This window comes from Bos indicus x Bos taurus, chromosome 17, assembly GCF_003369695.1.
Source record: "Bos indicus x Bos taurus breed Angus x Brahman F1 hybrid chromosome 17, Bos_hybrid_MaternalHap_v2.0, whole genome shotgun sequence".
Classification (NCBI taxonomy): Eukaryota; Metazoa; Chordata; class Mammalia; order Artiodactyla; family Bovidae; genus Bos; species Bos indicus x Bos taurus.
In genome coordinates this window covers 68,434,734-68,450,029 of record NC_040092.1, presented here as the reverse complement: position 1 = coordinate 68,450,029, position 15,296 = coordinate 68,434,734, and the positions used below count along the sequence as shown (strand labels likewise).

The following is a 15,296-nucleotide window of genomic DNA, read 5'->3' as shown; positions in this document are numbered from 1 at the left end:
TAGAGGTCTAGGATTTCAAATGGTATATAAACAGTTGCAGAATCTCTGAAATTACTCTGGAAATTAACTCCTAGCCCAGATGGTAACGTGAGGAATAAACATCTATTTTCAGTCCTGTGCTGTCCTGTATGAATGCCCTGAGCTACCATCAATTTATTTCTTGTTCATAATAACTGTAGATTATGGAACAAATATCTCCAAAACGTCTCTTTATTTTTGTAACTCTTGAGGACTGAAGGGTGGGAACTGGGAGAAGAGAGTAAGTGTCACTAGGAACTTGGCATTGGGAACACCCCGGGGATAAGCAGGCAGGCTGATCTCCTCAGAAGTTCAAAGTCCCAACTTGGTTACCATGGTGATACCATTCCACTCCATAATTTCACCTGACAAGGTCTCCATTGTGTCTTCACTCCTGAAGACTAGCCCATCCCACTCTTCTTTGATCCAGGTCTTCCTCATTAGATCCTAAGAAATAGTCATAAATACACACATAGGTACAGGGAGTTAATACTTATGACAAACGAGTTAACGCCACCAGTGGGTGACTTGCCAGATCAGTTACTCACACTTTACAGCTGTGGCACATTCTCAAATCTCACTGTACGTGTAAGAGTGGTGGTATCGTGGTGCATGGCTTGGTTTTCCCCGAGTGTAACAGCTAGTGCTAACTAATGAAATCTGGCTAGCTGCATAATTACCCCAGTTGATTTTCAGGTTGGTCTGGTATAATAACGACATTATCTGCCAGCCTTGGGGAGGCCTGGCTTCCAGAACCAGCTTGTGGTCAGCGAGCTGAGTGATTCCTACTCACACTCTCGAGGGCTCTAGTTCTTTAACAGTAAGGTGGAGGAGTCAAGCTGGTGTTGCAGCCTGAAGCTGCCCCATAGATCTCAAGTCCAGTGAATCCTTTCCTTATTGTTTCTTTCTTCTCTGAGATTAATGCTTTTACTGTCCATTTCTAGGCTGATTTGTTTGATCTTGCTAATTTGAAACCTTTAGGAAATGAAAACAATAATGTTTGAAGGAGGAAGTGTATATTCTCAAAATAAAGGAATTTGAAGCTTATTATACAATTTTTAAAGGTGTAATTATGTTTGGGAGAGGCAATATATAAGATTATAATAGAAAAGAATGATTCAAGTCTGTTTAAGTATAATAGGTGTTTACATTTCCTGAGAATCAAGTTGTGAATCATGTTTATAAAACTAGATTTAAAGTCTGTAGCAATGTAAGTGGATTCTTCTTAGGTCAAGACAAGTCTATATATTAGAAGTCTCTCGTGAGGAATGTTCCCCTATGTTTATTTCTTTGCATCTTGATACGGGGCTTCCCTGGTGGCTCAGCAGTAAAGAATCCGCCTGCTGATGCAGGAGACATAAAAGACTTGGGTTCGATCCTTGACTGGGGAAGATCCCCTGGAGGAGGGCATGGCAACCCACTCCAGAATTCTTGCCTTAAGAATCCCACGGACGGAAGAGACTGGCTGGCTACAGTCCATGGAGTCCCAAAGGGTCAGACACCACTGAAGTGACTTAGCACACACGCATACCCACCCTGTTACAACGTATGTCATGGTCAGCATTTTGCTATAAAAGCCCCTGACTGTAAGCCCTTGGACTCGTTGACCTGGGTCCCACCATAGCATGTTGGAAGGAAGGAGGTCTGCCCTAGCTGGTTGTGAGATGAGAATATTTAAGAAGCATCTGTAACAAGGGCTGGAGGAAATTCTCCTGTGTAACTTGGAGGAGGAGATGATTGTTGGTGGTGCAGTGGCACGCAGGCCTTTAAAACATGACATTTGAACAGAGTTAACTTGGCAACTATCTGGGGGAAGAGCATTTTGGGCAGAGTATGGGCCAGGGCCGGGGCAGGGGCCTGTGGGAGGCCAGAGTGGTAAGAGAGAGAAAGTTTGGAAGATGAGCTCAGAGGCTGAAGAGTCCGGCGGAGTGAGCCTGGCCTCCTGGGCCACTGGCAGGGCTTTTGCTTTGCAAAGAGAGCAGAGTGGCCTGATCTGATGGGCATTTTGGGGGTCCTCCTGGCACAATGTTGACAGTAGACTGTCTGAGGGCAAGGGTCAGACAGCCCGTGTGAGGTCCCAGTTGAGCTGGCCATCTAGCTTAGAGGTTTTACTGACTTGGAGCAGGTGTGAGCAGGAGGGACTCAGAGCTAGTCAGATGCCAGATTTTAAAAGAAGAGTTTGTGGGATGTGACTTTTAAAAGTGAAGCCAAGAGTGATTCCAAGCAACCCAAAAAGTGGAGTCGCCTTCACCTAAGATGGTGATAAAATGAAACTTCCAACTCCCCCCACAAATCTGTATTTTCCCATTTTAAAAAACGGTCAGGGGACCTTCCCTGGTGGTCCACTGGTTAGGAATCTGCCCAACAATGCAGAGGACACAGGTTCAACCCCTGGTCTGGAAACTAGGATCTCCCATGCCACGGGTCAGCTGAGCTCCGTACGCCGACTGTGGAAGCCCGCATGCCCTGGAGCCTGTGCTCTGCAGCAAGAGAAGCCCCCACAAGGAGAAGCCTGCACACCACAACCAGAGAGGAGGCCCAGCCGGCTGCAACTAGAGAAAGCCCTCACAGCAACAAGGACCCAGCGCAGTCAAAAATAAATAAATAAAATTTAAAAATAATTTGTTGTTTTTTCAGTCGCTCAGTCGTCTCTGACTCTTTGTGACCCCATGGACTGCAGCACGCCAGGCTTCCTTGTCCTTCACCATCTCCCAGGGCTTGCTCAAACTCATGTCCATTGAGTGGGTGATGCCATCCAACCATCTCATCTTCTGTTGTCCCCTTCTCCTGCCCTGAATCTTTCCCAGCATCAGGGTCTTTTCCAATGAGTCAGCTCTTCGCATCAGGTGGCCGAAGTATTGGAGTTTCAGCTTCAACATCAGTCCTTCCAATGAACACCCAGGACTGATCTCCTTTAGGATGGACTGGTTAGATCTCAGGTTGCTGAAATAGCCACTTTCATTTCAATTATCACTTCAGTTTGTTCACAAGCTTGTCTCTTTTGTTCACACCATTCTGTGTGAGACCACATCTCTTCCCTTCTCTCTCTGCGTGCGCCTAAAGGGCTAGTTCAAGTTCCACATCCTGGAGAACACCTCCCCTGACTGCATCCCCAGCAAGATATTTCTGCTGATCTCTTCAATGTGCTTATCTGTCAAGGCTTATTTTAATCAAGTAATAATATTCCTGGGATGACTGTTGAGTTTGTTTCCTCAACAGCTATTTCTCCCTCCAGTTTTTAGTCTTCCACTTCTTCCCCCTGACTCCCTCCATTTATTGAGATACAATTGACATGAACTAAAGCAGGTTAGACATAAGAGACTCATGTTCGATCCCTGGGTGGGGAAGATCCCCTAGAGGAGGGCATGGCAACCCTCTCCAGTATTCTTGCCTGGAGAATCCCATGGACAGAGGAGCCTGGCGGGCTACACCCCACGGGGTCTCAAAGAGTTGGACACGACTGAGCGACTTGGCGTGCACATAGGTATTAGTTTTGGGCTTCCCTGGTGGCTCAGATGGTAAAGAATCTGTCTGCACTGCAGAAGACCAGGGTTCAGTTCCCAGGTTGGGAGGATGCCCTGGAGAAGGAAATGGCTACCCACTCCAGTATTTTTGCCTGGAGAATCTCATGGTCTCCTGTCTGCCAGGCTATAGTCCATAGTGTACCGAGGAGCGGACATGACTGAGCGACTAAGCACGTCACAGTATCAGTTTTAGGCACACTATACAGTGACTTCATATGTGTGTACATCGTGAAATAAGTTTAGCCACTGTAAGTTTAGCTAACACTCACCGCCTCACATCGTCACACATTTTTCGTGCGTGATGAGACCTTTAAGACCCACTCTTAGCCACTTTCAAACGTGTAATATATTGCTCACTAGTGCTGTACGTTACATTCCCAAGACTTACTCATCTTATGACAGGAGTTTCTAATTACCGACTCTCTTCACCTGCTTCACTCACTCACCATCCCCGACGTCTGGCAGGCACCCATTTTCCTGTCTATTCTTCAACTTTTTTTTTTTTAACATTTAAAATTTTATTTATTTACTCGGCCATGTTGGTCTTAGTTGCGGCACGCGGGGTCTTGGTTGCGTCCTGTAGGATCTTTTGTTGCGGCTCAAGGACGCAGTAGTTGCTCTGAGGCATGTGGGATTTTAGTTCCCCAACAGGGATCAAACTCGCGTCCTTTGCATTGCAAGGCAGATTCTTCGCCACTGGACCGCTGGGAAGTCCCGTTCTTCAACGCCTCCTTTTACTCCTCTTCCTCACTGAGAAGTCACTCAGCAGTGACTGCCGCAGTCTGCGTTCCCTCAGACTTTGTCACTGTCGTGCCCCAGGCCTGTGCTGCGCCTTCAAGCCTGACGTCCTGCATCCCGCCGGGGGTCTCTTCCTTCGGTCGCCCCTGGAAACCGCTGGGACGGCTTGTCATCACGACGTTTCAGACGTTTCGAGACAGTTAGTGATGAGAGCCCTGCTGACTCGCTGCTCGGGCTCCTGGCGCGGGGCTTGGAGCGGAGGTGTTTCGGGGCTGTGCGTGTTGCACAGGGGTGAGCAGATTCCACACAAGAGCCTGCTTCACTGAGTCCACACAGCACTCAGCTCCCAGAGAAACTTCCCGGAACCTGGACGGGTGGCTCATCTGTCACAGTGCAGGAGGTAAAGAACTCTGGGGAAGATTCTGGTGTCATTTCCACTCACTTGTCCTGCTGTTTAGGTATCTGTATCACAGGGAGCAAGGCAGTGAGCTTTACAAACGGGGCAGGGAATCTCCATTTCCCAGGCTCACTGTTTCTCTCCCTCCAAGTAAAGGTTCTGGGCTCCCCATCGGGGCACATGCTTCTGACTCCCACCCCCAACTGTGTCTCTGGGCCCAGCTTCTCTTCTGAGCATCATACTACTGACCACAAACCCACGGCTGTCCCTGGAAATGTGTAGGCTCCTCAGACTCCAAGTATTCAGAATCGAGTGAGTAATCTCTCCTTCCCGGCTGCTTCTCTTCTTCGATTACGTCTCTTGGTTTTTGGCTCAGTGTCAAACTAAACTAGAAACTTGATGTCATTTTCAACTCTTTCTATTCTCTTAATACTGGTTGTAGTGCTGCTCCGACTTTTCCCATTAATGTCTGGCCCTCTATTGCCCCCTCACACAAGGGCTGATGCGTGTTCCCTGAAATGCCCACCTTAATGTTGCCACCAGGGATCCCTCTAAGGCACAGACTTGATCATTTCCCCGCTTTAAGACTTTGAATGGGCTCCTCCTGCCTGTGCGATCATGTCCACCTTCTTAGCAGAGCCTTCGAGGCTGTCCTCCCTGAAGCCTGGTCACACTTCAGCACTTCTTTACTCCCTCCCTTCCCCTACTCACCCCAAGTTTGCATTTCTGGTCTCACTGAATTTTCCAGTTCTCTGTTTTTCTCTACTGTGCTCTTTTCACACAGAGTAACTTAGCCCTCTCTTTCTTTTTTTGGCTGCACCATGCAGCGTGTGGGATCTTAGTTCCCCAACCAGGAATTGAACCCGTGCCCCCTCCCATGGAAGAGTGGATTCTCAACCACTGGACTGCCAGGGAGGTCCCATCTATTCACCTTTCAAGACGAAACGATGAAAATCTGTAATTTCGAAAATAAATATAGCAGAGATCACCCTATGCCTAGTAGTGTACAAAGCTACACCCTAAAATCTGTCACAAGCACCCCTGCCCTCAAGGAGCAGCAGAGTGGTGGAGCCAGGTGGATGGACAGTGGCTTTTGTAACCACACAGAATGACCGGTGCTGGTGGGCCAGTCCTCGTCACCTGGGGGTGTCTCTCTCAAGAGGGCTGGCACCTCTCTCGTCCATAGAGTCAGAGCTCTTCACCATCTCCTCTCTGTTCGCCTCAAGTATACTTGATCACCCTTTTTTTTATTTTACTGGTCTTCTGCATGTGTTTCAGAGCCCATGGCAGTATCTTCAGGAACACTGACCAGAGCCCCCTGTGTCCTCCAAACGGCAGCAAGCGTGGGGATGGCAGCCGCAGACGTCCCCTCCCAGCATCCTCCGATAGGTCTAGAACAAATGCCATTCCTCTAGCAAACTTTCTAAATCTTTTTTAAACCTCTGACGCATTTTTATCATGTCTTTCCCCTACAGAATCTATAGTGGCTTCCTGTGGCTGAGAACAGGACTATAACCCAGTTACCAAGTCACTGATTCCTTCACTTCCACCCTGATGGTGGGGAGAGGAGAACGTTGCCCAGAACTGGCGCAGATTCATCCCATTGGTTACATTCACTGAGGTTAAGAGTCCCTCTTCTGAGACACAAATGTGTCTATCTGGTGTTCAGACTCAGAGCACAGTATTTCAACCAAGTAATTTCAAGCACGTATTGACTTTGAAGCACGCGGTGACCATGGCTTATGTGTGTGTAGGGAATGTGATCTGATGCTTTTCCAGTTCTGAGGAATTGGAATATTTACTCGAAGGGCATATCTAAGACAAAGTTCGGTTTGAAGAATATACTTGTTCTGGGTGTGGTTGTGTTGGTGTGAAGGGCCAGGGCTCCTGGAGGACACTGAACAATCAGGATTGTGCCCACAGAGGGCGACAAGCATGGAAAGTTCAGGGAAAAGAGAACTAATTAATAAATTCTTCTCTCCCTTTAATTATTTAATTCTTATTTAGGATTCTGACGGGATACATTCTTTGCAAACCAGTTGTACATCTTTTGGGGTGGTCACAACCTAAAGGGTACAAGTCAAATTCAAACTCATTCAGAACTTCCGCTTCCCCATTTGAACCACATCCTCACCTTAGGTCACAAGCTACCTGCACTCTAACTTGCCATACCTGCCCTTACTTCTGATTTTGGACTGTTGTGCTTACCCAGGGCTAGAATGTTACCTAAGACCTACCACCTCTCATTCATTTACTCAGTCAACAAATATTCACCGAGGGTCCATGTTTGTGGGATAACGCTGGGAGGGGCCACGAGCACCCGTGTGCATCAAGCAGGTCTCTACGGCAACCTTGCTCTTGTTTGGGTGCTTTCTCCTCCATTAAAATTTTAATAGTCCAGCCAATGTTCCTTTCTATTTTTTTAAAGATTTTTTTTTTATGCGGACCATTTTTAAAGTCTTTATTGAGTTTGTTACAATATTGCTTCTGTTTTTATGTTCTGTTTTTTGGCCATGAGGCATGTGGGATCTTAGCTCTTTGACCAGGGATCGAAACCGTACCTCTGCATTGGAAGGGGAAGTCTCACCCCCTGGATAGCCAGGGAAATCCCTGAGCCTATATTTTCTGAACCAAAAAACAAGTAAAACACCTGCCATGAGGTATGATGATGGATCAGGATATATGAAATCCAGTCTGCTCTGGAAAGTGTAGGGCTTCCAAAATGGTGCTATTGGCAAAAAACCAGCCTGCCAATGCAGGAGACCTAAGAGACACGGGTTCGATCCCTGAGTAGGGAAGATCCTCTGAAGGAGGGCATGGCAACCCACTCCAGTATTCTGGCCTGGAGAATCCCATCGACAGAGGAGCCTGGCAGACTATGGTCTGTAGGGTCACAAAGAGTTGGACACAACTGAAGTGACAAAGCATGCACCACGCTGCTCTGGAAAGCATAACCAGCACCCTCCTTTCTCCACTAAGAGCGGGAACTAAGGGAAGAAACATTTTTCTATTAGTAGACAAAGAAATGGAAGTTGCCTAGCTTGGGGGACAGCAGGTTTAGGATAAACTTAATCATGATCTTTAGTGGATAAAAGACTACAGAGGAGCAACGGACCATTACGAAATGGTCTGTGTTTTTAGAATCTGTGTTTTTAGAAAGGGATGATGGTGATGGTTTAGTCGCTAAGTCGTGTACAACTATACAGTCCATGCGACCCTGTGGACTGAAGTCCACCAGACTCCTCCGTCCATGGGATTTTCCAGGCAAGGCTATGGAGTGGGTTGCCTTTCTTTCTCCAGGGGATCTTGCCGACCCAGAGATCAAACCCGGGTCTGCCACATTGCAGGTGGTTTCCTGCATTTCAGGTAGATTCTTTATCAACTGAGGCACCAGGGAAGCCCCAAAAAGGAGTGATAGAAAACTCATAATTTTGTGAAGTTGAAAAATGAAAGGTCCCTGAACACTGTTCAGGGTGTGATCTATACAAAATAGGAAGGAGCCTCTGCATTCAGAGGAGTAAAGGATTTTTAAAATAGCCATCAAATGTACTTAATGCCTCTGAACGATGCCCCTAAAAATGGTCAAAATGGTAAATTTATGTTAGATATATTTTAAACACACACACACACACATATCCATGAAAGAAGGCTAGAGCTAATACACTTCCAATTGTTAAGTATGTCCCTTTTAGGAAAACTATTTCATAGCACTCAAAATATACCCTGGTAGCTTGGTTGTTAAAGAATCCACCTTTAATAGGAGACCCTGGTTTGATTCCTGGGTTAGGAAGATCCACTGGAGAGGGGATAGGCTACCCACTCCAGTATTCTTGGGCTTCTCTGGTGGCTCAGATGGTAAAGAATCCACCTGCAATGTAGGAGACCTGGGTTTGGTCCCTGGGTTGGGAAAATCCCCTGGAGAAGGGAATAGCTGCCTACTCCAGTATTCTGGCCTGGAGAATTCCATGGACTATATAGTCCAGGGGGTCACAAAGAGTCAGACACGACTGAGTGACTTTCACTTCACTTTAAAATATATCAACTCCCCAATATTTCTAAGGCTCATATAATATCCTCAGTTTTCCTGCAAAAGCAGACCACTCTTAAAAGGAGAAACACAAACTGTTAGCACATAGCCTTCTGGCTTGAATCCAGATGCAGAATGATTGGATATCGTGGTCAAAGCATTGTCTCTTTAACTTCGTCTGTGCAGAATTTCAGTCAAGGCTGGGGAAGAGTATACCTATGAGGCTGGCTGGGTTGGACAATATTTTTTACATCAGATAAAAACGTCTAAGAACTGAGTGGAGAAATACGCATTCTTGGGCGCTCTTCATTCTTGACTTTTCCCCTTCCAGATCCTCTTTCCTCCACTCCTCAAGTTAGAAGTCCCTTCCACTTTGTTCATGGAACAATCAGGAGCCTAACTTGTAAGTTGAAACTACAGTGGCTACAGCGTTTTGTCTTCCAGCTGTCTTGACAAGAACACTGACTTTCTTGTCCTGCTTGAAAAGAGAAATCTTTCTAGTTTCAACCTTCCAGAAAATGATGTCAATTAAAACAGCTCAGGATGAGACCTCCCCGATGGTCCATTGGTTAAGACTCCGAGCTTCTCATGCAGGAGGCATGGGTCTGATCCCTGGTCGAACAGCTAAGATCCTGCAGGCCTGTCACCTCAGTAGGGTGAAAGAAAAATAAAAAGACTTTAAAAAAAAAAAAATCTATGAAAACAAAAACAAAACAAAACAAAAAACACCAACTCAGGATGACTTGTAAGAAACACAAAAGTGTTCCCTCAAAAGAAAATCTTATCTAAATCTTTAAGAATCTATCTAAATGGATATATCTGTATATCTAAAAATCTTTAAAAGGTCAAAAAACTCGTGTCTTCCATCCCCCTACTGTAGTCCTTTGAATTATTTCCATGGGTACTGTGTCTGTGCACTGACTGCTGTGAACGCTCCTGTTTTTTCAGGCTCCTGCTCTGGGTGTGATGAGATGGGCCGGTGGGTTACTGACAAGCCCTGCCTCATTTCACAACAGAGACTCCAGAGTCCACTGAGTTTGAGAGATGATTTTCAGAGCCAGCTGGTCATTTCAAAACACAAAGTTGGACTCAGCTTGCCATTACTGCAGGCACCCTACCTACAGTGACCTAAGAAGGACTTTTTGATTTGGAGGGAATAAGGTCAAAAGCCACTTCAAAAGCATCTTTAGAGCTGGTAGTTCAGTTCAGTCCGGTCGCTCAGTCATGTCACTCTTTGTGATCCCATGGACTGCAGCACGCCAGGCTTCTCTGTTCATCACCAGTTCCCGAAGCTTGCTCAAATTCATGTCCATCAAGTTAGTGATGCCATCCAACCATCTCATCCTCTGTCATCCCCTTCTCCTCCTGCCTTCAATCTTTCCCAGCAGCAGGGTCTTTTCTAATGAGTCAGTTCTTCGCAGTTTTTAGAGCTGGTAAGGCGAGTCTTATTTCAGTAAAAAGCATAAACTTTTGAAATTAAGGTTAGAGCTGAGAGGAGAAAGTTACAAATTTCTTTAAATCATTTGCTTTAAAAACCAGAACACAGCTCGAAAATCAAACTGTCCAAAATCTGGGTCCGAGAAAGGTATTCCTGTGTCAGGAATTCTACTTGAAAGATCAAAGGCATGCCTTGTCCCTTTTTTTTTTTTGCTCACATATGTTATACTCTTATAGGGGCTCAGGAGCAAAGAGAGAAGCGGTGGGGCAGGAGTCAAGGGAACTGAGGCTTAAGCTCAGTGCTCAGTCTCATCCATTAATGGATGGCCTCTTGTCTGTATAAAAAGAACCTATCCCAGGAACTAAGAGCCCTCGAACAAGGCCTTTAAAGTCCAGCCTCTTTTGCAACCAAATAAATGCTTTAAAATGTATTTGCTGCTGCAGCAGTTTTTAAAAAGTGATATAGGTATATCACTTTTTTTTTTTTTTTAAGAAAAGAAGACTTTGCATCATGCTGCTAAGTCGCTTCAGTCGTGTCCGACTCTGTGCGACCCCATAGACGGCAGCCCACCAGGCTCCCCTGTCCCTGGGATTCTCTAGGCAAGAACATGGGAGTGGCTTGCCATTTCCTTCTCCAATGCGTAAAAGTGAAAAGTGAAAGGGAAGTCGCTCAGTTGTGTCCGACTCTTCTCGACCCCATGGACTGCAGCCTACCAGGCTCCTCCGTTCATGGGATTTTCCAGGCAAGAGTACTGGAGTGGGGTGCCATTGCCTTCTCCATGACTCCCACTTAAAACATGCAGGTCCATTCAACTTTCAACCGGCAGCAGTTCTGGTCCACAGCACAGGGGGAACAGTGTGTGCTCAGTCACTCGGTTGTGTCCGACTCTGAGAGACCCTAGGGACTCTAGCCCGCCAGGCTGCTCTGTCCTTGTGATTTTCCAGGCAAGAATCCTGGAGTGGGTTGCCATGTCCTTCTCCAAGCATGTACAGTATGCTAAATTAAATAAGCCAGTCACAAAAGAATGCTGATTCCACTTATGTGAAGGATCTAGAAGAGTCAATTCATAGGATGTATTCAGTAGAATTGTGAGGTTTCGAGGGGCTGGGGAAGAGGAAATGTGAGTTATTGTTTAATAGGTACAGATTCTCAGTTTGGGAAGATAAGAATGTTGTGGACACGGATGGTGGTGATGGTGGCACAATAATGTGAAGGCACTTAATAGAACCAAGCTCTACACTTAAAAATAGTTAAAATGGTAAATTTGATGTTGTATCTGATTCCCCACAATGTAAAACATCAAGTGTAGGCCCTCCTCTGGTAACAGGTATCTTTCCTAGTTATTTTAAGGTGGTGTTATCTACATCTGGTTCCCAAAACATACTGCAAGGCTGGTAAATTTAGTTTCTCTCTTAGAAAATACTTCTCTGGTGGCTCAGTGGAACAGAATCTGCCTGTTGGTGCAGGAGACACAGGTTCGATCCCTGCCTCAGGGATGCCACATGCCTCAGAGCAACTAAGCCACGGCTGTTGAGCCCACGGGCTGCAGCTACTGAAGCCCGTGCTCCCCAGAGCCTGCGCTCTGCGATGAGAGAAGCCACCACCATGGGAAGTGCCGTAACCATAGAGAATGGCCCCTGCTGCACCCCACTAGAGACAGCCTGAGCATCGGCGAAGACCCAGCCTGGCCAGAAATAAATACATAAATACAATTACTAAAAACTGTATATTTGAATGTTGCCAAGGGAGTAGATCTTAAAAGTTCCCACCACAAGAAAAAAAATGTATGTGAGGTGACCGATGTGAACAATGTGGCTATCAATTCACAAAATAAATATACAAATATCCAATCATTTTGTTGTACACCTTAAACTTATAGAATGTTATATATCAATCCTACCTCAATAAAACTGGAAAATGGGTCTCCTTGTTAAATTCTTGTGATGTATTTAAGGGCTCTGTTAGTTAGGTTTCAACATAGTATGTGAATAAAGAAATGTTACATTAATGTTTTATTAGGAACTCAACCCACTCCAGTGTTCTTGCCTGGAGAATCCCAGGGAAGTGGGAGCCTGGTGGGCTGCGGTCTATGGGGTTGCGCAGAGTCGGACACGACTGAAGTGACTTAGCAGTAGCAGCAGCATCAGATCTGAATGAGTCGTGCTCATAAATTTGGTTCAGCTCTTAGGAAATATGTTTTGAATCACAACTGGGCACTTGGTGACTCTCAGATCGCACTTACTGTCTGCCTGCAGCAGGGGAGGTACACAGCTCTTTTCTTAATTAGCCTCGAGCAAGAGTTGATGAAACCCTTGATAAAATACCTTCTTGGAAGACGCTGCTTTCCTCCTACTTTCCCACCCCTCTTTCCCTCTTTTCTTCCCACATGAACACCACACAAAAATTACAGTTTGTAATTCTTTTTCCTTTCCTTCTTTTTTTTTTTTAAGTATTAGCGTCAGTGTTGGATGAGAACGTCATTTCTTTCTAAATGTCCACGTTCTGGTCTGGGACCACGTCTGATTCCTCCCCAGCCTAGGCAGTGACCTTTTAAAGAGCTGGCAGATCATCCACCATCAAATCAGAACCTTTGGTGCAAAGGACACTGCCTGGGTATCTTTCCCCCAGTGTGGTTGCTTCTTCGGGGGAGGTGGGCGGGGAGCGCGCTGGGAAATGCAGCCCTCTGGTCCCTGAGTTCCTCTTTCTATTTCTGCAGTTCTCACTTCCCTTCCCATCAGAACCCCCTGGTGGTGGGAGCGCTGTCTCCTCTCCTTTCCCCGTCATGTCCCTGTCTTGTCTTCCTCGACACCTCTTCTGGCCTGCTCCCTGCGGCCCTGCCACAGCTGCTTTCTCTGTCTTCACACCTTGAGTTCCATTTCCCCCAAGGTACTGGCGGCGGTTCCTACAGTAAACTCAACTCCACTTTCAAGATCTGCTTCACATGTGCAATCCCGCTGGGACATTCCCAGCTCTTCTGCCCTGCAGACACTGGGGAAGAGAGTCAGTCCTGCCTTCAGGGTCCTGTCACTGGCTAGCCTACACCAGCCGCCTGGGGTGAAAGCAAGGTAGCTTGTGTGTAGGTCCCTGATGCCCCCCGAGGGTCAGAGAGAGATTTTAGGTTAGTCTTTACCTCCTGCTGTTTCTGGGCGCTACAGGTCCCCATTTTACTGTAACGGTGTCTTTTGGAAAAATAGAAATGAAATAATATATTGGGTAAGCTGCCTCTGAGGGCTTCCCTGGTGGCTCAGATGGTAAAGAATCCACCTGCAATGCAGGAGACCCAGGTTCAATTCCTGGGTCAGGAAGATCCCCTGGAAAAGGGAATGGCTACCCACTTTCTGCCTGGAAAACCCCACGGACAGAGGAGCCCAGCGGGCTACAGTCCATGGGGTCGTAGAGAGTTGTACTCTACTGAGCGACTTTCACACCTGTCACACACACACAAGCTGCCTCTGAAGCGTAAAATCTCATGAGGGCCTTTGCAACTGGGCAGAAATTCCAGTCCCGTACAAGCGTCTAAATTCCGTCTCGGCTGACTCTGCTTAAAGGATTCCTGCTTGAAAACTCTTTGTGCATCTTTTCATTCTACCGTGCTGGCTTGGTTTAGCTCTGCTCATCCATGTACTGCTATTCTGGGATGTGTACAATTGCCTAGACATGCTCAACTGGTTTATTTCTGCACTTTATACTCAAAAAAAAAAAAAAAAAAAAGTCTGCCCTTGGTAGTGGTTACATTACATATCAGTCCACAAATATATTTTTGCAAGAATATAATTTTGTGTTCTACCTCAACTTCTTTTCCATTTCCTGCCCTGTCCTGCAGTGGGGCAGAGTTGATCTCTGCCCTTCCTGAGGTTCTCCTGGCCCTGATCCCGAGATTGTGCTGCAGGTCTGGGGTCTCACCCGGGCGTGGGGCCCAGCAGCGGGCCTCTGCACACAGAAGCTCCCTGCCACAGCACCGTTCGCCCCGGCCTGGCAGCTCTCAGCTGCTGCGGTGCTGTGTCTGGGACGTGGGGCTCCTTGCCGATCGACATGCTTCTTCCCCTTAGGAGTGCAGCTAAGCAACAGCGTCCAGCTCCCCTCAACTCCAGGACCCCCAGCTTTCCCCTTCTTTCCTCTTCTTCCTAGCAGTGGGAATTTCTAGTAGCAGGTAAGTCTTCCCTTTGTGTTCTGGCCAAGGTGCTTTCACTACACCCTCTAATCCTCTCCCCCGTGCCTTCAAACCAACAGTTTCCTCTAACTAGGAATCCACTCCCTTCTCTAGGGCTCAAGCCTTTGGGGAAAGAAAAAAACACAATAAAGCCAGTATTTCTGCTTTCCAGCATGGCCCCCTAAACGGCAAGCAGGAGGCCCCAGCTGAACAGTAAAGGGAACCCCAACTCTCATTTCAAGTCACACTTTCAGCAGGAGATTCTGAACATGAGCATGAAGGATTTTAATTTTATTTATTTATTTAGGGGTGATTAAAATATATATTGAAGGGCTACTAGGAGCATAAATTTATAGGCATACAAAAAGGTATTCTCAGTTCTCAATGCATGCTCAGCTGCGTCCAGCTCTTTGCAGCCCCATGGACTGTAGCCCTGCCAGGCTCCTCTGTCCATGGGATTCTCCAGGCAAGAATACTGGAGTGGGTTGCCATTTGCTACTCCAGGGGATCTTCCTGATTCAGGGACCGAACCCGGGTCTCCTGTGTATCCTGCTCTGCAGGTGGATTCTTTACACAAAAATGTGTAGTCACCCCCAATTTCCAGGAATTTATTTTTTACATCAGTTTTTAAAAATCTAAGTATAGCTGATTAACACAGTGTTGTGTTAATCTCTGCTGCACAGGGTCTTCCAGGCGGTCCAGCGGCTACAATGCAAGGGGCCTGGGGTTCGATCCCTGGTCAGGGAACTGGATCCCACGTGCCACAGCTAGGGGTATGCAAGCCACAACTAAAGATCCTTGATGCTGCAGCGAAGACTGAAGATCCCATGTGCCTCAACTAAGACTCAGCTCAGCCAAATTAAAAAAAAGAATTCTACTGTACAGAAAAGTGGTTCAGTTACACATACATACATTCTTTTCTTAATTATATATTCTCTTCCATTATGGTTTATCGTAGGATATTGAATATAGCTTTCTGTGTTATACGTAGGACTTTGTTGTTT

General features: G+C 46.5%; 1 protein-coding gene across 1 annotated transcript in view; it reads right to left on the bottom strand.

Annotated features, from left to right (window-relative positions):
• Positions 1-214: 214 nt before the first annotated feature.
• Positions 215-15,296, bottom strand: part of MND1 (meiotic nuclear divisions 1) — a 114,691-nt gene continuing 99,609 nt past the window's right edge. Inside the window, exon 8 of the mRNA XM_027513484.1 lies at positions 215-465. Within this exon, the coding sequence (XP_027369285.1) occupies positions 407-465 (59 nt within the window). The 3' untranslated portion in view covers positions 215-406. The remainder of the gene's footprint in view (positions 466-15,296) is intronic.